Source organism: Rhea pennata, chromosome 14, assembly GCF_028389875.1.
Source record: "Rhea pennata isolate bPtePen1 chromosome 14, bPtePen1.pri, whole genome shotgun sequence".
NCBI lineage: Eukaryota > Metazoa > Chordata > Aves > Rheiformes > Rheidae > Rhea > Rhea pennata.
Genome location: NC_084676.1, coordinates 5,572,806 through 5,592,756, shown reverse-complemented (window position 1 = coordinate 5,592,756; position 19,951 = coordinate 5,572,806). Strand labels below are relative to the sequence as shown.

Genomic DNA, 19,951 nt, shown 5'->3' with positions numbered 1-19,951 from the left:
GCGCCGCTCCGGCCGCGCCCTTCTGCTGCGCCGCGCGCTGCTGCTGCTGCTTCCGCTTCCGCGGGCGGCGCGGGAGGATGGAGGCGCGCGTGGCGCAGGCGGCTGCCCGGCTCGCGCGGCAGGTCAGGCCCGGCGCGGCCCCGCGGCGGGGAAGGAGGGGGGGGAGGCGGGCCGGGGCCCGTCGCAGGGGGGGCGCGGCGCGGCGCCGTGCAGCGCCTCGGCCCGCGGGCGCCGTTGCAGGCCCCGCGCGCGGGGCGCGGGGCCGGGCGGTGCGGGGCGGGGGAAGGGGAGTCGCCTGGCGCCCGCGTTGGGATCCTTGGGGGGCCCGGAGGGCTGTGCGCGAAACGGGGGGACCTTTGAAAGGGGGAGGGGGGAGGTTTCCTTCCCGATACTGGGAGCAGTGAAAAAGCAGGGGCCGGCGCGGGCCCGCTCCTCGTGGCCCTCGCCGAGAGCTGCGGCGGCGCCTCTCGCTTAGGAGCTGCGGCACCGCCGCGCACCTCCGGAGCGGCGGGCGAGGAGCTGCCGGCCGCGGCGGCGCTGCCGCTTGTAGCGGCCGCCGCGAAGGAACCGGCCGCTGCCAGGCGGAGGGGCGGGGTGTCGAGGCCGAGGAAGGCAGAGCAGGGCAGGGGAAGCTCTTGCAGGTGTCTTAGAACTAAAGTAGTTACGGTAGCGGTGTTTCACACTCCCTGATACAGGGTTACAGCAACCGTAAGGTGCTTGGGGTTGGGAGGAAAGAGGGTGACCAACCTTTCCCTTCCCTACCATAAGACCACCTTCGGACTGGTGGGTCTGCCCTGGCCAGTAACGCGGGTTGGTAGGAGGTTGGTTGTGGAAACAACCCTTGGCACAGGCTTGCTTCTCACGTAGTGCCTGACGGGCACGTTACTGAGAGCTAGCCCAACGTTTCGTCTGGGGTTTTTTGTCTGCTGTAAATGTGTGTTGTTAAGTAACTTTTTAGTATGTTTTTGAGTCACAATTCAAATGTAAGATAAGCACTGCCATGAAACACTGAGATAACAAATCTGGCTTGAATCTCTGCAGCTTCTTTCTGCCTTTGTTTCTGTATTTCTCCTTTGTAGCTGCTAGGAGAGGAAGGGCATGTAAGGCATTTTTCTGCCCAGGTGTTCCTCCCTCTTGCTGCTGCTGTCTGGTCTTTAGTCAACACTCGATTTCCAGTTGCAATGTGTGAAGCAGAGGCAGCGATCAGCCCTGACTGTAGGAAGCTTGTAGGAGGCTGAGTGGAATTACTGGAGTGTTTAATGCCCCACTCGCAGGCACCTGCGTCCTATCTGCCTACCTGCTCCCAGCTGCAGTGCTCCGGAGCCCCTCATGAACCAGCAGGAATCGTTAGTCCTGTGGCAAAATCACCCAACCAAGAGAAAAAGACGTGTGCCAGGTTACCGCACTGAGCCAGTTCAGCAAAGGGTCGGATGAGTAGTAGAAGGAGGAGGTAGAACTGTGCAAGGGGCGAGAGCAAAGGGATGTGACAGAGGTGGCCTGACCTTTTTGCCAGGCTTTTCTCAGGCCATTTTCTCTTTCTCTCGTTTTCTCTGTTGGAGGAAAGCTATTTTCCCAGAGATAGAAGCTTGTTTATGTTGCACATTAATTTGGTGGGGTGTTTGGAAGACATTCTTGTGTGCTAACAGAAACTGTAAGGATGATTTTGGTCTCAAAAAAGCTATAGTTTTTTTGTATTCACAGGTGAGGGGAAGATTTCTAGTACTTAGCTGACCAAAGAGCCCTTGGAGATGTCAGCATGACTTCATATAATTCCCGCAGCTTCTCATGAGGTGGTCATCAGGTATGACCCTTTATTGACAAGTTGTGATATGTCCAGGGCTGTAGAGTAGGTGGAGTAATCTAGGGGGTGAAGTTTTATTCCCCGAACAGCAATGAAATCAGCTTTTTCTTCCTTTTTCAGTCATATTTTACTGATCGGAGATATAATGGCCTTCTCTCCTTCCTCACTTGAATGGTACTTTGAGAAAGGAACTATTCTAATTAATGTTTGATTTCTAGAAAGAAGGCAAGATTTTTAACACTCCTTTAAAAATACCAGTATTTGTAGGTGATTTGCTAGAGAATGAGGTTTATCACAGAATAAACGTAGTAACCCCTGTGACAAGGGGCGTTTCTAACATATGAGTGTCTAAATGACCTTTTTCCAGGTGGGCCCTGCACATGAATATGGGGTGGGAGGCCCTGAGTGATGTTACCTCTCTAGTAGCCTGTGAGGAACTTACTGGGAAGCTCTTCTGATTGCCATTTTGGAGCAGTTAGCTGTACTGTGCCCTGGGGCTGTCCTAGCCCAAATGTTGTGACTTTACCCCTATTGATTCTGGAAGGCAAAGTAATTGTTGCTGAGTTCAGATAAGCCCTCTCTGCTGAGTAGCTTTGAATGAAAAGTTTAGTTCATCATCTATGTTAGCTGCTGATGAGCACAAGAAGGAAGACTTAAATGGCAGCAGCAGTATTTGGGTAGCCAGCTAGACTGCTCTGTGAAGAAGCCTTTTGCTTTCAGTTCACGGTCAAGTAGCATAAAGAGAGCTACTGAAACTTCGAAGAGGAGAAGCAGAAAACAAGATGTGAAAACGTGGCAGTGTGGGCTGACTTTTGGGCTTGGCCAGTTCCAAAATGGAGCCAGCCTGAATATCTTGTAACTGCAGGTGATGTTTGTGCTGCGAAATTCTTGCTTCTTGCAGTCCTGAGAAAGACGTAGATGGGACATAGTGAATTGTGCCAGTGTATTAGTTTTTTTTTCTTTTTTTTTTCTTTTTTTTTCCTCCTGGCCAAATCCAAGCAATTAGGAGATGAGTTGTCACCTTAATTTGGTGGGGGAAATGCTGTTTGGGCCAGGTGTGTGCTTTGATGGGACCAGGGTTCCAGAGAGCCCTTGAGGCCTAGGTTCTGGCTGCATATGCAGACAAACCTCTGTCCTCATCCTCTCTTGTAGTGTAGTGTAGCAGTACGGAAAGGAATTCCGGTAAGACACTGGGTGTGTTGTCTCCTGCGAGTCTCACCTTGGGTGACCAGAGACATTTTTGATTATGTAGGACAATCGGGAATTAATTTCTGTTCTGACAAGATTGCAGGGGTGACTTGCTTGTTGGCTAGGGTGTCTAGTGAGGTTAGTTCCAGAAGCAGAAAGCAAATATCTGGATCCAGTCACATTTATCATCTATGCAAAACTTTCTGAGGTATCTGAATAGTCAACATGTCCTGAAGCAGCTGGCTTTGGTAGAGAGCAGGTAATACTGCATGGATACAGAATTTATAGATAATGTGGTACTAAGAAAAGAACGTATCATTGTGCTTTTCTTCCCGTGCATGTTTTGTGGGAGCATTTTCTTTTTTGGTAAGTTTAAACTTGAATTATCTGTGTCACTGCTCTAATACTTCTATAAATCAGTTTGTTGCAATAGTGTTTGCTTAAATTTAAGGTGAAACACCTGTAAAATAAGGCAATGAGATCTCTCTTGCACTATTGAAATTTGAAGTTCAGCCTGAAATTTTTTCAAAGGGATCCGTAAGTTACATGAAATGTTATTGAGTCAGGCAAGTAGGAAAAGTTAAACAGTAAGAAAAATACATTTTTCTGTTGATTAAGTGGGGGAAGGTGTGTGTATGTAAAGAGAAAAACAGTCTTTTATTTCTTGCCTTGGGTTAAGAAAAGCAAAAGTAATAGGACAGAAAAGGAAAAGCTGTGATAGACTGTTTGAAGTGAGATTTTTTTGAGTTTTTGCTATGCTATTGAATGATTTTAGGTGGATAAATGCTAATACAGAGAGGTTTTGATATTTTTTTTTCCCCTCAAAGTCATACTGCTTCACATCTGAACCTGCAGGAAGCATCCTGTTCTCCTGTAGCAGAGGAGACTCTGAGGTTGTAGAAGTGCCATGGAAGCACTGAAGCTCAAGTGCAAGTGAAAAATGACCTCAAAAGTACTGATTTTCAACATGTTCCATATACAGGCCACTCCTAAGTTTGTTACACCTCAGCTTGTGTTTTTTGGACATCTACAGTTAGTTATACTGGGATTCATGGGAGCAATTGTTCGGGTGGAAATACAAGGCCAGAAAATGTGAGGGCCCAGTTTTTTTTCCTTAATTAAATACTCTGATTGTTTCAGAAGCAAGAAAATAACCAAATACTACTCTGATAACCCTTGGTGGCCGTTTTCATCTGCCATAGCAGCTTGAGCTGCCTCCTGATGCGAGTCTTGGTAGGCAAGAGGCTGGATGAGTCAGATGGGAGGCTGGCAAGCCAGGCTGGGGAATGCCTACGAGCCACTGTTGCTCCCTAGAGGCAGTGGGTAGCTTAGATTTTTAACAGCTTTCTGAAATTTATTTGGAGCATAGATATCCACCTGAAATTCCAGATTTTTCACGAATGACTTTTGTCAGTTTTGAGAGGGAAGCTGCACTGTGGCTAAGGAAGGAAAGGTTTTGTGAGTAGGTGGAAGCAAGTGCATGCTGCAGAGGTGGCCCCACACTCTCCGTTGAAGCAGCACCCTGCGCTTCCTGGCGTTTCTCTCTCTACTTGGCGTTTGAGGTTGCTGGCATTGTGTAAGCGATTGTGGTTTCATCCTCTGCAAGAGAATATGTGACCTAGCTTTTGAGATGATGAAACTGGGTGAAGCCTGAAAGAGCCTTCAAGAAATTTCAGATTATAATACTGGACTTTTTTAAGAGATGAGAAAAAGAACACGAGAAAGTAGTTATTTGGGGAAGGTATTTTATTAGCCCAGCCTGTTGTCTTGTCTCGCACAACTCGCTTGAGATCAACTCATGTTATCTCACTGAGATTTTTTAAAGAATGTTTTAGAATTCCTATTTTTGTCATGGATAGAAGCCACCATTAAACACTAATAGCTTGGAATTATTCACCTTATATATTGTTGCTGTCACATTTATGGGGCAAAACTAGAACTGTACAAGAAGTGTCAGCTTCTCACCCTCTATTCCTCCTCTCCAAGAATTGTTGTGTTTCAATCTGATTTGTTTTTCAGGAAAACGAAATAAAGTGCTTAACTGCAGAAATTGAGCACTTGAAGAACTTTGAGTGCTTGGGAGTCTCTCCAAGTTTGGAAGGATTACGAGACGAAAACGCAAAACTTAAATATCGGTTAAACTTTCTTCGAAAGGTAGGAGAATGAAGAATTACTGCTGTAGCATGTGTTTTTGCCCACACTGAAACAAGGTAGATGATGCCATTTTGTTAGAGCTTGTGATGTGTGACCGCATGCTTGTTCTGCATTCTAACGCCTTGATTGTGGCTAGGGCATTGGATGTTCTCTGGTTCATTAAACAGAAAGTTTCCATGTGAAAAATCTTGGTCGGTTAATAATCCCACCCTGTTGTGTCTTGGACAGCTGTGTAACAGGGCACTCCAGTTACAGATAGACCAGCTGAGGTCTCTTACGGGACGACTGACAAAGGTGTGGAAGTAGTGCAGCCCTACATTCAGGGAAGGGATTTGTGCAGCAAGATTCAAAGGAGGAGACAGTGCTTGAGTGGCCTGATTTTAATGTTGGATATAGTGCTGCTGTGCCTGGAGGTGCCAGCTACGTCTGTCAGCTGCGCTTTGCCAGGCAGCCATGGGAAGAAGTGGGGTGTAACTGCTCCTGAAGTGCTGTGAATTGAGCCTTCTGGATTTTGGTATTTTTTCAGAGCCTTCAAGAGGAAAAAAGTAAACCAGTGAAAAGCATGATCAACATCAACAGCCGTCTTCAGGAGATCTTTGGAGCTGCTATTCAGGCTGCCTACCCAGATTTAGAAAACCCTCCGCTAGTGGTGACACCAAGTCAGCAGCCCAAATTTGGGGATTACCAGTGTAACAGTGCCATGGGCATAACACAGGTAAATCTGAAAGATTCGTTGAGTGTTTATGGCATTTTTGGAAGTGCTGGTCTTTACAGAGTAGGCCTTTAAACCTCTGTTTAAGATGACTGATGTGAGAGAGGAGAGTGAGTGGCTGAGCTACCTGTGTTACATAGAGAAAAACTACTCAATTCACGTGGTTTAAATCAAATCAGGATCTGAGTGCTGTATTGATGTACTAATGACATGTAATTAGCTGGCAGTTATGTAAGCTGTGTGTTTGGTACCAGTATTATCAATAGGATAGATAAACTGTGAATACTAGACATTTACAAAATGTTAACGAACACCCACATATCCTTAAATGCTTCTCTGTAATGCAGGAATTTACAGTGCACCCCCACACACATTCGCACAGTTAGGGGCACCCCCTTCTCACAGGACAGGCGGGTTGTGGATGCACACCGCTTTTCTGGGCGTGCGAGTTCCCCTGCTTGCACACACCTCCTGCCTCAGCTTTGCATGTACTGGTGGGCAGGCCCTGGGTCTCTACACATCTGTTCACATGCTGTTCATGCTCGTTTTCCTGTCTTACCGACACTTGCTGTCCAGGCATTTAACAAGGCTGGGACGAATCTGTGGGCCCCCTCAGATCTGTGCTTGGTGGGAATCTATATTTACTTTTAACTGAGCAAAAGTCAAGAAACACATTTGTTTTGCTGTGAGATAACAAACCTGCAAGAACCTCTGCTGCAAGACACAGATTTGCATTTTAGAAATGTTTTAGTAACCAAATATTTAAGTTCCTTCCCAGTTTTTTGCTTGGAAGTTTTTAATGCTGTTAAGTGTCAGATAACTATGACCAGAACTGGGCTATACTTTCTCTCTTGTTCAAATGTACCTTATTTAAAGTAGCAGTCCAAAAATGCTGGCTTTAATATGCCATCTATGATTATTTTGATGATACAGGAAGAATTAAAGGGTTTGGGTATTGGTGAAGAAAGGGATAGGAGACAGTGGCCCTCAAACTTAGTGAGAGTGCTTGCAGATGGGCGAAAGCAAAGGACCTCTGATGACACACTGCTCCTGTTCTTAGCTTTGGACCTGACCCAGGGATTCTGGTGTAGGCAGCTCTGAGAATCTGTTTGCTTTATCAGGGGTGTCTGTGCCATCTCCAGTAGCCATCTGTCTATAAGGGGAGTAACAGTAGGCAAATGGGAGACCTGAATAACCTTAAACATTCCCTGTGTAGGCACAAAGCGGATTTCTCCAGTATGTGATATAGAGCAGCAGTTCCAGGTGCCTGAAGTTGGACAGAATTAAAACTTTGCTGTGTTGACACCCATGTTTAGCATTCTGGGGAAGGTGGCAGGAGTCGTGAGTGGCCTCTGTATTTCTGAAGACTTTTTGTAAGCTCTTCTTTCTACAGAGTAGCTCATCTTTCTGGGATTGTGTAAAGTAATATGAAAAGGGAGCTGAGGACAGCTGGTGCTAGGTGGATGGATTTATCTTGCACTCTCTGTGAACTATATGGGTTATTAATTAGTGCAAATTTAAGTAATGTTTTAATTTCAGTCTGTGGCCCCAGAAAGGCTGGCTGATGGGACTGTATTGAAGTGAAACCAGGCTCTGGGCAGGGGAGAGGGAGAAGGTAGCAAATTCTAGTCTAGGTATGAAAGCATCTGAACTTTCAATGCATTGATACCTCTGAGTGAATAGATAGACTCTTTGTAATCATAGATCTTCTATTTTGTAACCTGCAGTCTCGACAGAAGGAACTTTTAAGTAGCCTGTTGTTAATTCCCTTTCATTGAAGGATTAGACTGAATCATGACATCGGACTTGCGCTGCGATATGTGAAATTCCGCTCACCCCAGGTTGCCATCCGTGGCCGCTGTGCATTGTCCTGCCGCAGTGAGTTTGACTCCGGGGCAGCATCAATACGTGCCAGCCAGCAGGCTCCTGGTCTGGAGCGCCAAGGCGGAAACAGCCCTCACAAATACATGCCGTCTTCCTTCGGTCTCATTAGCATACTGTGCCTGGGCTCCAGCCAGAGGAACACCCTGGGTGACTGCCCTGACACAAGCTTTCAGAGCTTTGCCATTTTTTTGACCGCTGTTTTACCCCAATTAAGTTGCTGTTAGGATTTTCGAGCAGTTCTGGCTTCCCAGTGTCGACACTACTTGCATAACTCGGTGTCCAAAGTCCCCTGTGTTCAGGGGCCTTTGAGGCAGGGTTTCTTGTTCCTGATTGTCAGCAGTACCGATGGATGAAGGTTCCTAGGACAGGCTTGGCAGTAGAGTTGTTCCCAGAAAGGTAGACACTACGAGCTGGGCCCGAGCTTGGGAATATTCATGTGTAGCACGCTCACAGCATGCTCATGCAGCAGAACCAGGGGATGCTGCGTGGTCATTTCTACGAGCAGTGGGCTGTGTACTTCCCCTTTGGCCTCAGTTTTAAGGACTTCACTGTGGTGCGTCTCCCCTTCAGCCTTGCTCCCACCAGAAGTCCCGGTCCCGCGCAGAGCTGGAACAGTGGTCAGCATGACTGCAAGAGGAGCAGGATGTGCCCTGACTCTCAGGCAGCACTGATACGTGCCAGGCGGCAACCTCTCCGTTCGACGCGCCAGTGTGGAAACAGCCCTCACAAATGTGTATTGTATTCCTGCGAGCTCGTTAGCGTATTAACGCCTGGGGTTGGAGCCAGGAGCAACACTTGCTCCTTAGAGTCATAGCAGCATGGTGCCTGGTTTTGGAGTGATTCAGATAACATTGCCTGTAATCTGGTGTTGCATTTATTTTTCCTATGGTTTGTGCTTTGAGCAGCATTGAAGGTGATTGCTAGAGGTGTTCTTTTCTTCCCCATTCTAAGCCTTTATCAGCCTGTACGGATCCTGTTGCGATCAAATATATGGCAGGTTAAACATGAAACTGTAAATTGTGTAAAGTTTTGCAGCAGACTCCAAGCCAGTAGTGAGCGTAAATTGTGAACTGACGAAGAGGGCGTGCTCTTTGTAGGCCTCGCGGGAGTGGGGTGGTAGATCATTTCCAAACATGTTGCAGCAAGAACGGGAAATTTTTTGAAGAATTCTGTAAGAAATGTGTTCAGAAACACATTGTTCTGGCAGATTTTGTACAGTGTGAATGGAGTGTTCTACAAGGGACAGGTTGGGCTGGCTCGCAGAGTTATAGGTGTTTGTGGACAATTTGTGGTCCTTCTAAAGGCTGCTTTTTTAAGAATTGCAAAAAGCTATGTGAAAAGATGCTTCGAGAATGGACAGATAAATTGTAGAGTAACCTAGGGTGTGAGCTTGCATTGTACTGTCGGAGTTTCTCCTCGGAGGCCATTTCTGCCAGGGGGGAGAAGACGAGCTACTTCACAGGCAGTTTTTCTGATGCATTTTAAAGAAAATTGGGCATTGTTAAGGTCATCTTTGGTAGCTCCGGTTGTTATTTTTTTTTAAGTTTGAGTCTTGAGTAAGGTAGGATTGAGGGAGGTTTGCTTTGGTTGCTTTAAATTATGAATTGGCAAACTTTCTCTGAAAGTGCAGTCAGCTCCTACTGTAGGTGCAGTTTATAAAATTTCCAGAAGTGAAGCTTGGCAGAACTAAGGATACATGTAGGACTGATGAACAAGATTTTGAAGCAGTGCTAAGGACCATGGTAGCTACATTGGTTTGGAAGGGTTTGTGCCTTTTTACTGGTTTAAAGAAATTCAGATTTGCCAGAGTACTTGACATGCCTTGAAAAACAGCCTTGCAAGTTTTTTACATTTGGGACTACCTTTTAGTTGCCCATAGTGTGAGGGAGTGAACATGTTAGTCTAGTTAGACTAGACTAGGCACATATAAAGAGCTAATATGATCTGCAAAATCTGTTGGAGAGGGTTTTCTCTGTGTGTGTCTACATTACTGAGCTACAGAATCATGAGGATATTTTAACGCAGTAGGATCTATGCTTTCTGTTTCATTCTATGGAAAGTTTTGCAGGATCAGATTTTACTGGACCCTCTTGCTGTGTTTCAGATTCTGCTCAAAACCACGGAACAGAAGGTTAGTCCAAGAGAAATCGCTGAGAAAATTTCGAAAAATATTCCTGTGAATGAATGCATTGAGAAGGTTGAAATCGCCGGTCCTGGTACGATAGTTTCGTGTTATGCCCCTTGTATGTTTTAAAGGTGACATGGCAATTTTATACTGGGTGGTGATCAGGGAAGCTGAGTTGAGTTTGACTGTTCTGTGATGTAAAACTAGAGTTACGGGGTGATTCAACTTTCTCTGTCTGGATGAGATTTATAGCCCACAGACTTGGGCAGCAGCAGAAAAACTACCTTTGTTTTAGAACTGACAAATGCAATCCTGGCCCCTCTAGTTGGAAAGCATTCTGCTGATCCTCAGGTGATTAGCTTTGGCCCCTCGGGTACCTGTGATAAGTATTTGGTGAATTTGCTGCAGAAATTGGCATGCCCTTTTGGCAGGCACCTGGTGTGTTTGCTGTTGCTCGCCTGGTAAGGAGGCCTTGCCCCCTCAGCACTAACATGGGGTAGTGGAGGTTGGTAATTGCTGCATCTCTTGTGTTCCTTAGGGCTGCAGCATAAACACAGAAATCACATGGTGCAGCCTTTCAGGGTGTTTGCACAGGGGCTTGCTCCTTAGTTCTGCAAGAAAGGAAAACTAAAGCAGTGTTGTTTCACAAGCAGAATTTTTTCAAGGAAAAGCTATGTATTTTAAGATGTTGATCTTAAAAAGGGGGAGACAGTGTTGTCCTTGTACCTGTCCAAGGACTATATTCTGCAAACCTTGGCAATATTATTTGTTTTCTCTTAAAGGATGTTTTTACAAATTCATCTTTTGAGTGGTAGTGTGCAAAACGAGTCATGTCAATGGTCTAACTCACAGAATCTGACTCTTGCAGTGAAGGCTATAGTTATATGAAACAGGCTCTCTTAATCTGCAAATAGAAGTTGTATTTTAGTGACAACTTTGTTGTCTTGTTGCTGGAAATGTTTTTGTCATGTCAGGCTGACTTGATATGCTCTTGTCCTTAATGCAAGGAAACAGAGATCCAGGGGAACGGGAGAAAAAAAACAGAAGTGGTCTGAGGCACTTTTGCAGCCCTAGTGCTCATTGCTGGTTTTCTCTTCTGAAGGTTTTATCAATGTCCACTTGAGAAAAGATTTTGTGTCAAAGCAGCTGAGCAGTTTACTGGTGAATGGAGTTCAGCCACCAGCTGTTGGCAAAAGGAAAAAGGTATGGCAGTAAGCACGTAGGCATCCTGCTCACAGGCGGTTCGCACATGCTGGGCTGCAGGCAGTTTTGAAATTGCCCCGTGAGGGGATATGTTGAGTGCGTGGGTGGGCACGTCGGCTGCTTGTTACAGTGGGTGAGATGGATGCAGATTAAGGCGGGTGCTTTCAGGGGCAGCGTGTTGTGCTGAGGCTGGTCTGGGAGTGTCACTGTGGGAACAATCCGTGCCTCTCTGCTGCTGTGCGCTGCTGGCAGCGCCAGGGACCTGGGGGTCAGCAGAGGGGGCCTGCCCACCACCTGGAGAAACCCACAGTGAATACTGGGATATAGTAATGGCCTTTGTCTTTTATTCATTTTTCCCTTTGTTGCTCTGTCTAAGGTGGTGGTGGATTTCTCTTCCCCTAACATTGCAAAGGAGATGCATGTTGGCCACCTGCGATCTACCATCATTGGAGAGAGCATGAGCCGCCTGTTTGAGTTTGCAGGTTACGATGTTTTGAGGTGAGAGTCAGCGTTTGGGTGGGGAGGGCTTGTCTGGCTAAATTTCTGCAGTATCTGTCTGTATGCTTTGGTCTATATTGGTCTTCTTTATAATCATATAACAAATAATCCTTGATAGTAGGATTAAGATAGCAAGCTGAGCAAGTGTAGCAAGGTGAGGAACCATGAAGGGTGGCAGCCTAGTTGCACTGAAATCAGGTGCTTTTGCCTGTTTTTGGTTTCTGATATTATGTTTGTTTCTTCTTTTAAAATATATATATATTAAAATACTGGTATTTTAAAATATATGTTTGGAAAAACAATATTTTCCTTTTTAATTGCTTCGAGGTTAAACCATTTAGGAGATTGGGGTACCCAGTTTGGAATGCTCATTGCTCACCTCCAAGACAAATTCCCAGATTATTTGACCGTTTCTCCTCCCATTGGGGATCTCCAAGCTTTCTACAAGGTATTTTTAGCAAATAAGTGTGATGTTCATATTGACACCTGAAAAGCAGATTGAAGGTCTTTGTAAATTCGCAATGTAGTTTTGGAGAAACAAATGAAGTAAATCACTGTTAATAGATTGTGGTAATTACAGCACTTCGTTACCTATTAGTAGGTATCTTGTCTTGAGTTTTTGGTTTGGGGCATGTTTAAGGACTTTGTAAGCATGCTGCCTCTCTTATCATTTGAGTCAAGAATGATTTGAGAGTCTGTTATGAATATTCATGTTTGAGGGGGAAGCAGGGGCTTTTTTCATGTAGCATGTTTCACCATAGGAATCCAAGAGGAGATTTGACACAGAAGAGGAATTTAAGAAGCGTGCCTACCAATGTGTGGTGATGTTGCAGAGCAAAAACCCAGACTTCATTAAAGCATGGAACCTGATATGTGACGTGTCTCGGAAAGGTCAGTTTTCCAGATACAGATACACTTGTCTCAGCAGTAGAATGGTATGGATTTCCTCACTTTGTGTATAAGTCCTTCCTCCTTTTTTTAAAGAAGAAATTACTGCCACACTTCTGTAAGAAGCTTAAAATAAAAAGGTGAAACAGCAAAGCATTGACTGCTCTGAAGAAAGAGCAGCTAGATCTTTGTCTCCCGAGTCCTAGTTTGAGCCATGCTCTGATAGCTTGACCAAGAGACTGGTTCAGCAAGTCCCGGAAGATTTAAAAAAAAAAAAAAATCAGTAAATTAATGTCACTAATTCCTGCTGCATGCATTTAATGAAAGTATTTTATTCTGTTTCTCTCCTCAAGAGTTTCAGAAAATCTACAACTGCTTGGACGTTGAAATAGTAGAGAGAGGGGAATCGTACTACCAGGAGATGATGAAAGATGTTGTGCAAGAACTTGAAGACAAAGGTGAGGCTTCAGTCTTGGAATCAGAGATTCTGCATTTGTCAGGATGAGTGAGTTAACTTTGCTCCTGTGAGGCTTAGGACTGATGTTTTCCAAGCTGCCCGTTCCCCACACTTGCTCTTTTTCTCAGCCACATTTCCTGAATGCAGAGTTCCTCCTTGAGAGGCTTTGGCAGAATTGATTCTTGTATGTATCATTCCAGAAAGCTTCAATCTTTTTGTGTGATATTTGTAGGAAATAGCATGAGGTGCTACTGGAATTTATTCTAGCTTCAATAAACAGTCAAGGAGCAATACATGACAGACTCCCCAGTCTTAGTGTTGCAACTACTGTAATGAGCTTTGGCTGCTTCCTGCCTAATCACATCACGAAAAGAGAGCTTGCATCTGAGAAGTGTCTGTGAGAACAGCGGCATTTTAGAATCATGTTGACTTTGAGACTGGCAAGAAGCCAGATGGGCCATAAGGAGTCTCTGGGTTTGTGCATTCCTGTCTGGATATGCAGTCAGTGACTACCTTGACTCTTGTCATCTCTTGTGTTCTGACTAGCTATATCTCTGATGTCCATAGAGTTTCTGTTGCCTTTAATGCCCCACTTTGTGATGCTGCTTTTGTGGCTGTCGGGGGATCTGGATGCGAGTGATAGGAGGTTTTTAATCTGATTAGGTCTCTTTTGGTAAGGCCAGATCTACTTGCTTCTGCATAGTCTCAAAGTGCAATGCACAGTGTGAGCTAAGCTGACTAGAGAGGGAGGTTCTCTCTCTCTCTTTTTTTTTTTTAATATATATTTTGAGCTGTTAATTATTTAGAATGTGATGCATGGCCTTTTTCTTGTGGCAGCTAGGAACGGAGGTGTTTCTACCTGTCCTGTCCTACCAACTCCCTATGTGATATGAAAGGGAATTTATTCCATTGCTTTCTAGGATTTGTCCAGGTGGATGATGGGCGGAAGATCATGTTTGTCCCAGGTTTCTCAGTCCCTTTGACAGTCACGAAATCAGACGGAGGTTACACATACGACACATCTGACTTAGCTGCTCTTAGACAGAGGCTGTATGGAGAGAAGGCTGATATCATTATTTATGTTGTCGACAGCGGTCAGGTGAGTATGCCAGCCTTGGCTGTCACTGCTGCTACAGATCATTAGGTGTGTTGAATGAGGGATGCAAGAGTAACACAGGTAGAACACTGTAGGAGTTTTCAGCTTGGTATGTTGGCTCTTGTCCTTATTGGTATAACAGTAAGCCTAGTTTGGTGATGGTAATCTCTATGGAGAGCATGTAGGACCAAATGAGTAGGGAGACCTTGGCACCTGGAAGTGAGTGATGCCAGAATCTCAGCAGATTAATCCTTAGGTCTCTCTTTACCTGAGGAAATCCAAAGGTCATGAGGTTGTCAGCACCATATTTGAGTGGTGATGGGAATTCGTGGTTACTTGGGAAAGGTCTTTGAACAAAGTTGAGCTTTCCCAAGTGGAAGTTGTCTGTGGAGCTAAAATCATTTCAAGATTCATTGTGAAAGAGAGAAGGCTGAAATCAGTCTGAGCCTTAGGAATGTTTGCCTTGTCCTTTGTAGTCTTGGTGTGGGTGCAGGAGATAATTTGGGAAGAAAACTGTACCTGAAAGAGTGGGTTGAGAAGTGGTTGAATTTGTTCCTTGCAGTCGGTGCATTTGCAAACAGTGTTTGCAGCTGGACAGATGATCGGCTGGTATGATCCCAAAGTGACCAGAGTGGCCCATGCCGCATTTGGAGTGGTGCTGGGAGAGGACAAGTAAGTCTGAATGAAATTTTTCTCTGTATTAGCTCTTAAGAGGGTGTTTGAGTAAATACAGAAGACTTGCTTTTCCCTGTTTGTTGAAAAGTGTGTATGTAGCATGCCAAAAAAAAAAAAAAAAACCCGCACATCCTATGCTGTTATTTGTAACTGTGAGCACACGTCATCGTCCTTTGATGCACACAGTCACAGGTGCTATAGTGAGGCTCACTCCTCAGCCTGGCTTCTGCTGCATGGCAGTTGGGGAGGGGACCAAGGTTGCCCATGGGAGTCGCTGGTGGAAGTGCAGAGGAAGCTGGTAGAAATAGTGGGAGATGGGGAGGGTAAAAGCTGCAACTGCCATCTTTTCTACCTGCCAGATACAGTGAAAGCTGGGAAAAGAACCTCTGTGTCCTACTCTGCAGACCAGGCCCTTTGTACTCCAAAGCTGGTCTTACATATGTGTGAAGGTGCGGTTAAACCAGTACACTGTGTAATGTTACATGCAGTTGCAGACTGAGTGGTTTTGCTGTAGATGTTGTAAGAGTAAAGATGAATTACTGAGCTGGGCTGGGGTCTGGCACTGCTATTGTGTCCTGCCTAATGTGCGAGACTGAGACAGGTTGTCTTGACTGTTTGAGCCTTTGTGGCCACTCTCCATGGGTGTTTTGCCAATTTTCCACACTTGCTGCCAGGTGTAGCTCTCTGAGTAGTGTCAATTTCTTCAAGAAGGATTTCCTTCTTCAGGAAGGAATTTGAGGGCATTGACTTTTCTTAGTAAGCTGGAGGTGTGAGCAGTAGAAATCCCTCCAGGAATTCTGATGAGTGTCCTGGAGCTGCCTGGGCACATGTGGAGTCCTAGATGGAGGGTGGGAGTGTTTTCTCTCTATGCAGGTGGTCATTTCGGCTGTGTGTTTTCAGGAAAAAGTTCAGAACTCGTTCAGGGGATACAGTGCGTCTTATGGATCTGCTGGAAGAAGGGCTGAAACGAGCCATGGACAAGCTGAAAGACAAGGAACGGGACAAGGTATGATAAATTGCTTAGCTTTCCTAAGGACTTCCCAGGTTTGTTCAGACTTGTGATTTCCACATTATGGATGTGAGCTGAAAATACAGATACTGCTAAACTGCCCAGGTGATGCTGCGGGTTGTGGACAGAATCAGTGTTGTTTTCTGGGAGGTTAGGATGAGGTGCCATCATGGGAAGAGAAGAATCTCCCTGAGCAGATAGGAGTGAGAAACTGAGCTGCAGTTGGCCTCCAGCTCGTACCTTAGAGCGTTTTAAAGACTGGGCAGGTGATCTGGTCTTGCAGGTACCATCAGATCTCCCATGTGCAATGGAAACAGCTGCGACTCCCTGAGATTCAGAAGGTGATGGCAAAATATAAAGTGGTAGTGGTGGCTGGTCCTGCTGGACTAGCAGTACCCAGCACTTGGGACTTGTGGTGGTGAATGTTTAGGGATTTGCTGGGGGGTTTGGCATCAGGCATCATCCTTTTCCTTGGAGGCTACGGCTGATTTTGCTGGGAGTCATTTGCTTAATGAGATTTCTGTCCATCGTGGATTGTGACAGCCTAGAAGCAGACTAGACAGTGTGAAACTGTGGGAGGCAAAAGAATTGGGAAGTGCAGCTGTTTGGTGCTGCGTAGCATCCACTGAAAGCGACGGTCCTCTTTTAAACATGAGCAAGCAGAGAAAAGACCAATTTGAAAGTCTTCCTAGGACTCATGTGACTCGGGCACAAAGTGCTTTAGCATGCTAACAAGGTCCTATTCCTTCAAGGAAAGTCTTTTGTGAGTGCTTGGATTGTCCAACATGTGGTCCAAGAGTGGCAGGGCCAAGTGTTTGTTGTGTGGATGAGTAGTTTTTAAGCAGGTACACACCATACGTGTCACACCTGCACAGTAGATAGCACCTCGTGGAGCACAGAGGTTCTGTGGGCCTTCAGGAGCAGTGGGAGTCAGCTTAACATGGGCCAGGCTGCAGTGCCCTGTGGATGCAAGAGAAGTGAGGGGCAGATAGGGAATTTTTGGCTGTCCTTGTTGTAATGATGCATGTGATCTGGGGGCTGACTGCCATGTAGGTAAAACCCCCTTACCTGCCTGGGCTTTCCTCTGAGGTACGCCGAGTTGCCAAGGCTGTGTGCTGCAGTTCGTGATGGTGACAGAGTGTTCCTCCTCCTGAGCACTCTCCCATTTTGAAATTTTAACAGGTTCTCACCGAGGAAGAGCTCAGAGCTGCCCAGACATCAGTGGCTTTCGGATGTATTAAATATGCAGATCTCTCCCACAACAGACTAAACGATTATGTATTCTCCTTTGACAAGATGCTGGATGACCGAGGAAATACAGCTGCTTACTTGCTGTATGCCTTCACACGGATCAGGTAGATCAAGGGTGCTGTGAGTGGCTCTAAGATGGTGTCTGGGGGTGTCTGCATTTTTTTTTTTCAGAGAGCTTGTATGTATGTAGAGGCAGGGCGCAACTCAGTTGTCAGTGGTGTTTGGGGTAGCTGGTAAGAGAAGTCAGCTACACAGATACGCTATGTATGCAAAATTTTATTTGTCATTGTAGATGATGTTCTAAACTACCTGAATCTGAGCTCCCCTCTGTGACAAGCCCCTGGGCCTTCTAGCTAAGAGGGAGGGAGAGAACTATGGTAGCTTCTGGTGACAGCTTCAGGAAGTGAGGTTTAAGTGGCTGGAGAGGGGAGAGCCTATGTTTTAGCAGTTGCTCACCTCAGGTTATCATCTCAGGTATTGCTACACCTTATCATAGCTCTTATGGCACCCGACTTTGCTTGCCAGCATCAGCTGTTCTTGCCCATGTGAGTGCACAGAGAACGTTACTCCCCATTCCTTTGCAGTATCTCTAGGATCACTCTAGGGCAGCACCTCCCTGTGTGTTCCTTGGGCAGATTGTAGTCGGGTAACCCAGGCCTGGACAAGTGAGGAAGTTGGCCTATGCTTGCCCTCAATACCAGAAACAGGACCAGCTGCAGAGGCAGGGCTGGGGCAGGTTTAGCAGGGGGACCCTCACAAATGGATTGTGTTTTGGATCATTTCAGAGCTATTGCTCGTTTGGCCAATATTGACGAGGAGATGCTGCGGAAGGCAGCCAGAGAGGAGGTGCTCATCCTTGACCATGAAAAGGAGTGGAAACTTGGCAAGTGTATCCTGAGGTTCCCTGAGATCCTGCAGAAAATCCTGGAAGACTTGTTACTGCACACACTCTGTGACTACCTCTATGAGCTGGCCACAACCTTCACTGAGTTCTATGACAACTGCTACTGCGTAGAGAAGGACAGGCAGAGTGGTGAGTGCTGGCCTAGGGATGCAGCATGTGCCTGTGTCCCACACCACAGTACAGGTGACCTGTGGGACATTTTCCTGTGTTGGAAAGTCTGACTTTCAAAGTCAAACTAGTCAAACTGCCTACTGCTGCGGAGCAAGTGCTGTCAATGTGGGAGCAGTGAAGGTCACTGGCATAGCCTGTGTCATCTGTTGCCTGCAGGGAAGAAGGTTGCGTAGTGAGCTGCAAGCAACCAGGCCCTTGGAGGCTTGGAGTCACAGTGGTTAGTCAGTATGCCTAGCCTGGGGGGAAAGGGAGGAGACTCCCTGCACCCAGCTCAGGTGGGAAATGCCAGGGTGTGGGGCAGGGGATGGGGGCATTGTCCTGAGCAGCTGCTCCATCTCCTTCGTTGTTTCTTTGCAGGCCAGATCGTGAAGGTGAACATGTGGAGGCTGCTGCTGTGCGAGGCCACTGCTGCTGTTATGGCCAAGGGCTTTGACATCCTGGGAATTAAACCTGTGCAGAGGATGTAGCTGTGCCCTGTGAGGGTGACATTATAATGACTGAACGCCTTCTGGTGTCTGCGTGTCTTTTTGGATTGGGGTGACCCTGTCTAACATGCTCTAGGTAGGGAATCATCATTTTTCTAGATGATCTCCAGAGGTCCCTTCCAACCTTACCGATTCTATGAGGGATGGCAAAGGAGAAGAGAGACCCATCTACTGTTCCTGCTGCATGATGCAGGCCCCAAGAAGGCAAAAAACACCAATGGTGCTCTTCTCACCTACCTCTTCTCCCCATACAGTACTCACCCAGCCCTGCCAAGGCTGTCTGCAATACTTAGGTTATCAGTTGCACATGCTGCGCAGTTAGCCCTGGAGGTGCCTGTAGCTCTAGTCATGGCTGTGATGTGGGATTGCCAGGTAAGGAGAGGGAGCCTAGGGGTGTGTGGACAGACAGACAGATGGATGACACCTGGTTTTCCCTTCCCCACTCACCTGTGTCACCTCAGTTACCTGTGTCTCCTAGTACACTACTACAGGTCTATTTATCACTGCCTTGGCCATGCAAAGGGAATGGACACAGACACACCCTTTCCTGCCTGCATCTCAGAGGATGCAGTACCTGGCCCAGCACCATAGACAAATGCAGTCCTCACTGCTAGCACAATTTTTCTATCATCGTGTTTCCCAGTAGAAGAAAATAAATGTCATCCTTTTCTCGGTTCTCAGCAACATCTAGTTCTTCCTTTCCCTCTGTTTTTGCCTTGCCTTGCCCTTAGTGTCCAGTTCATTGCCAAATCAGTCAATGTCTGTCTCTGCCTTACCAAGCACCTAAGCACCGTGCCCAGCACGGTTCCTTTGCTAGCTGAGCAGAGTGCACTGGCACTCCCACGCAGGGGGAAGCACTGTCGGCTGCTAGGAGTGCTGGGGTGTTGCAGGCAGCAGCAGCACCTAGAGGAGGAACCTCAGGGGACGAGCAGCTCAATTAACTGCAATCCCTCAGCAGCTCACACAGGGGAAATGCCTTTCCTTGCAGGAGGAATGCCCTGAATCCCTACACAGCTGGTATGTATGCACCACACACACACGCACACCCCCCAAGCAAACAAAGTGACAGTGCTCTCGGCTGGGCACAGAAAGCCAGCCAGGCTCCTCTGAAGCACCACAGCAGTGTCAGGGAGCACCAGCAGCCAGCACCTCCCTAAGAGGGAAGTGAGTGCAACAGCCTGGCTGGGGCTCACCAGCCAGGCCCCTGTCCCACAGTACCTGAGTGAGGACAGCAGGACAGGCCCTGTCATGGCAGCTGGGATCAACCAAGAGTCCAGATCACCAGACATGTCCACTGGTGATGAGGCATCTGAGGCCAAGTGCAGTGTGTGAGTCAGGAAGCAGGGTCAGGTTCTGGGTTGGGTCCAGTGCCAGTAACCAGGGTCAGCAACAGTCCAGTGATTGCCAGGAAATTCCAGTAGTGACAAGGGCTCCCATCCCACAGAGCAGT

At 46.7% G+C, this 19,951-nt stretch overlaps 1 protein-coding gene across 1 annotated transcript; it reads left to right on the top strand.

Annotated features, from left to right (window-relative positions):
• The first annotated feature begins 60 nt into the window (after nt 1–60).
• Nucleotides 61–18,522, top strand: RARS1 (arginyl-tRNA synthetase 1). Its single transcript, XM_062587438.1, has 15 exons — nt 61–122; nt 5,009–5,143; nt 5,670–5,858; nt 9,844–9,955; nt 10,967–11,067; nt 11,444–11,565; nt 11,893–12,013; nt 12,327–12,456; nt 12,807–12,911; nt 13,831–14,009; nt 14,569–14,678; nt 15,582–15,687; nt 16,873–17,045; nt 17,727–17,974; nt 18,374–18,522. Exons 1-15 carry the CDS (start codon nt 78–80, stop codon nt 18,481–18,483), a joined length of 1,986 nt encoding a protein of 661 aa, XP_062443422.1. The 5' UTR covers nt 61–77; the 3' UTR covers nt 18,484–18,522.
• The last annotated feature ends 1,429 nt before the right edge of the window (nt 18,523–19,951 follow it).

Excerpts from the sequence above, each read along its gene's own strand:
- RARS1 (XM_062587438.1), top strand. The coding sequence starts at position 78 with ATGGAGGCGCGCGTGGCGCAGGCGGCTGCCCGGCTCGCGCGGCAG. Across the intron at positions 12,457-12,806 it reads ATGTGACGTGTCTCGGAAAG|AGTTTCAGAAAATCTACAAC; the intron begins GTCAGTTTTCCA and ends TCTCTCCTCAAG. Across the intron at positions 17,975-18,373 it reads AGAGAAGGACAGGCAGAGTG|GCCAGATCGTGAAGGTGAAC; the intron begins GTGAGTGCTGGC and ends GTTTCTTTGCAG.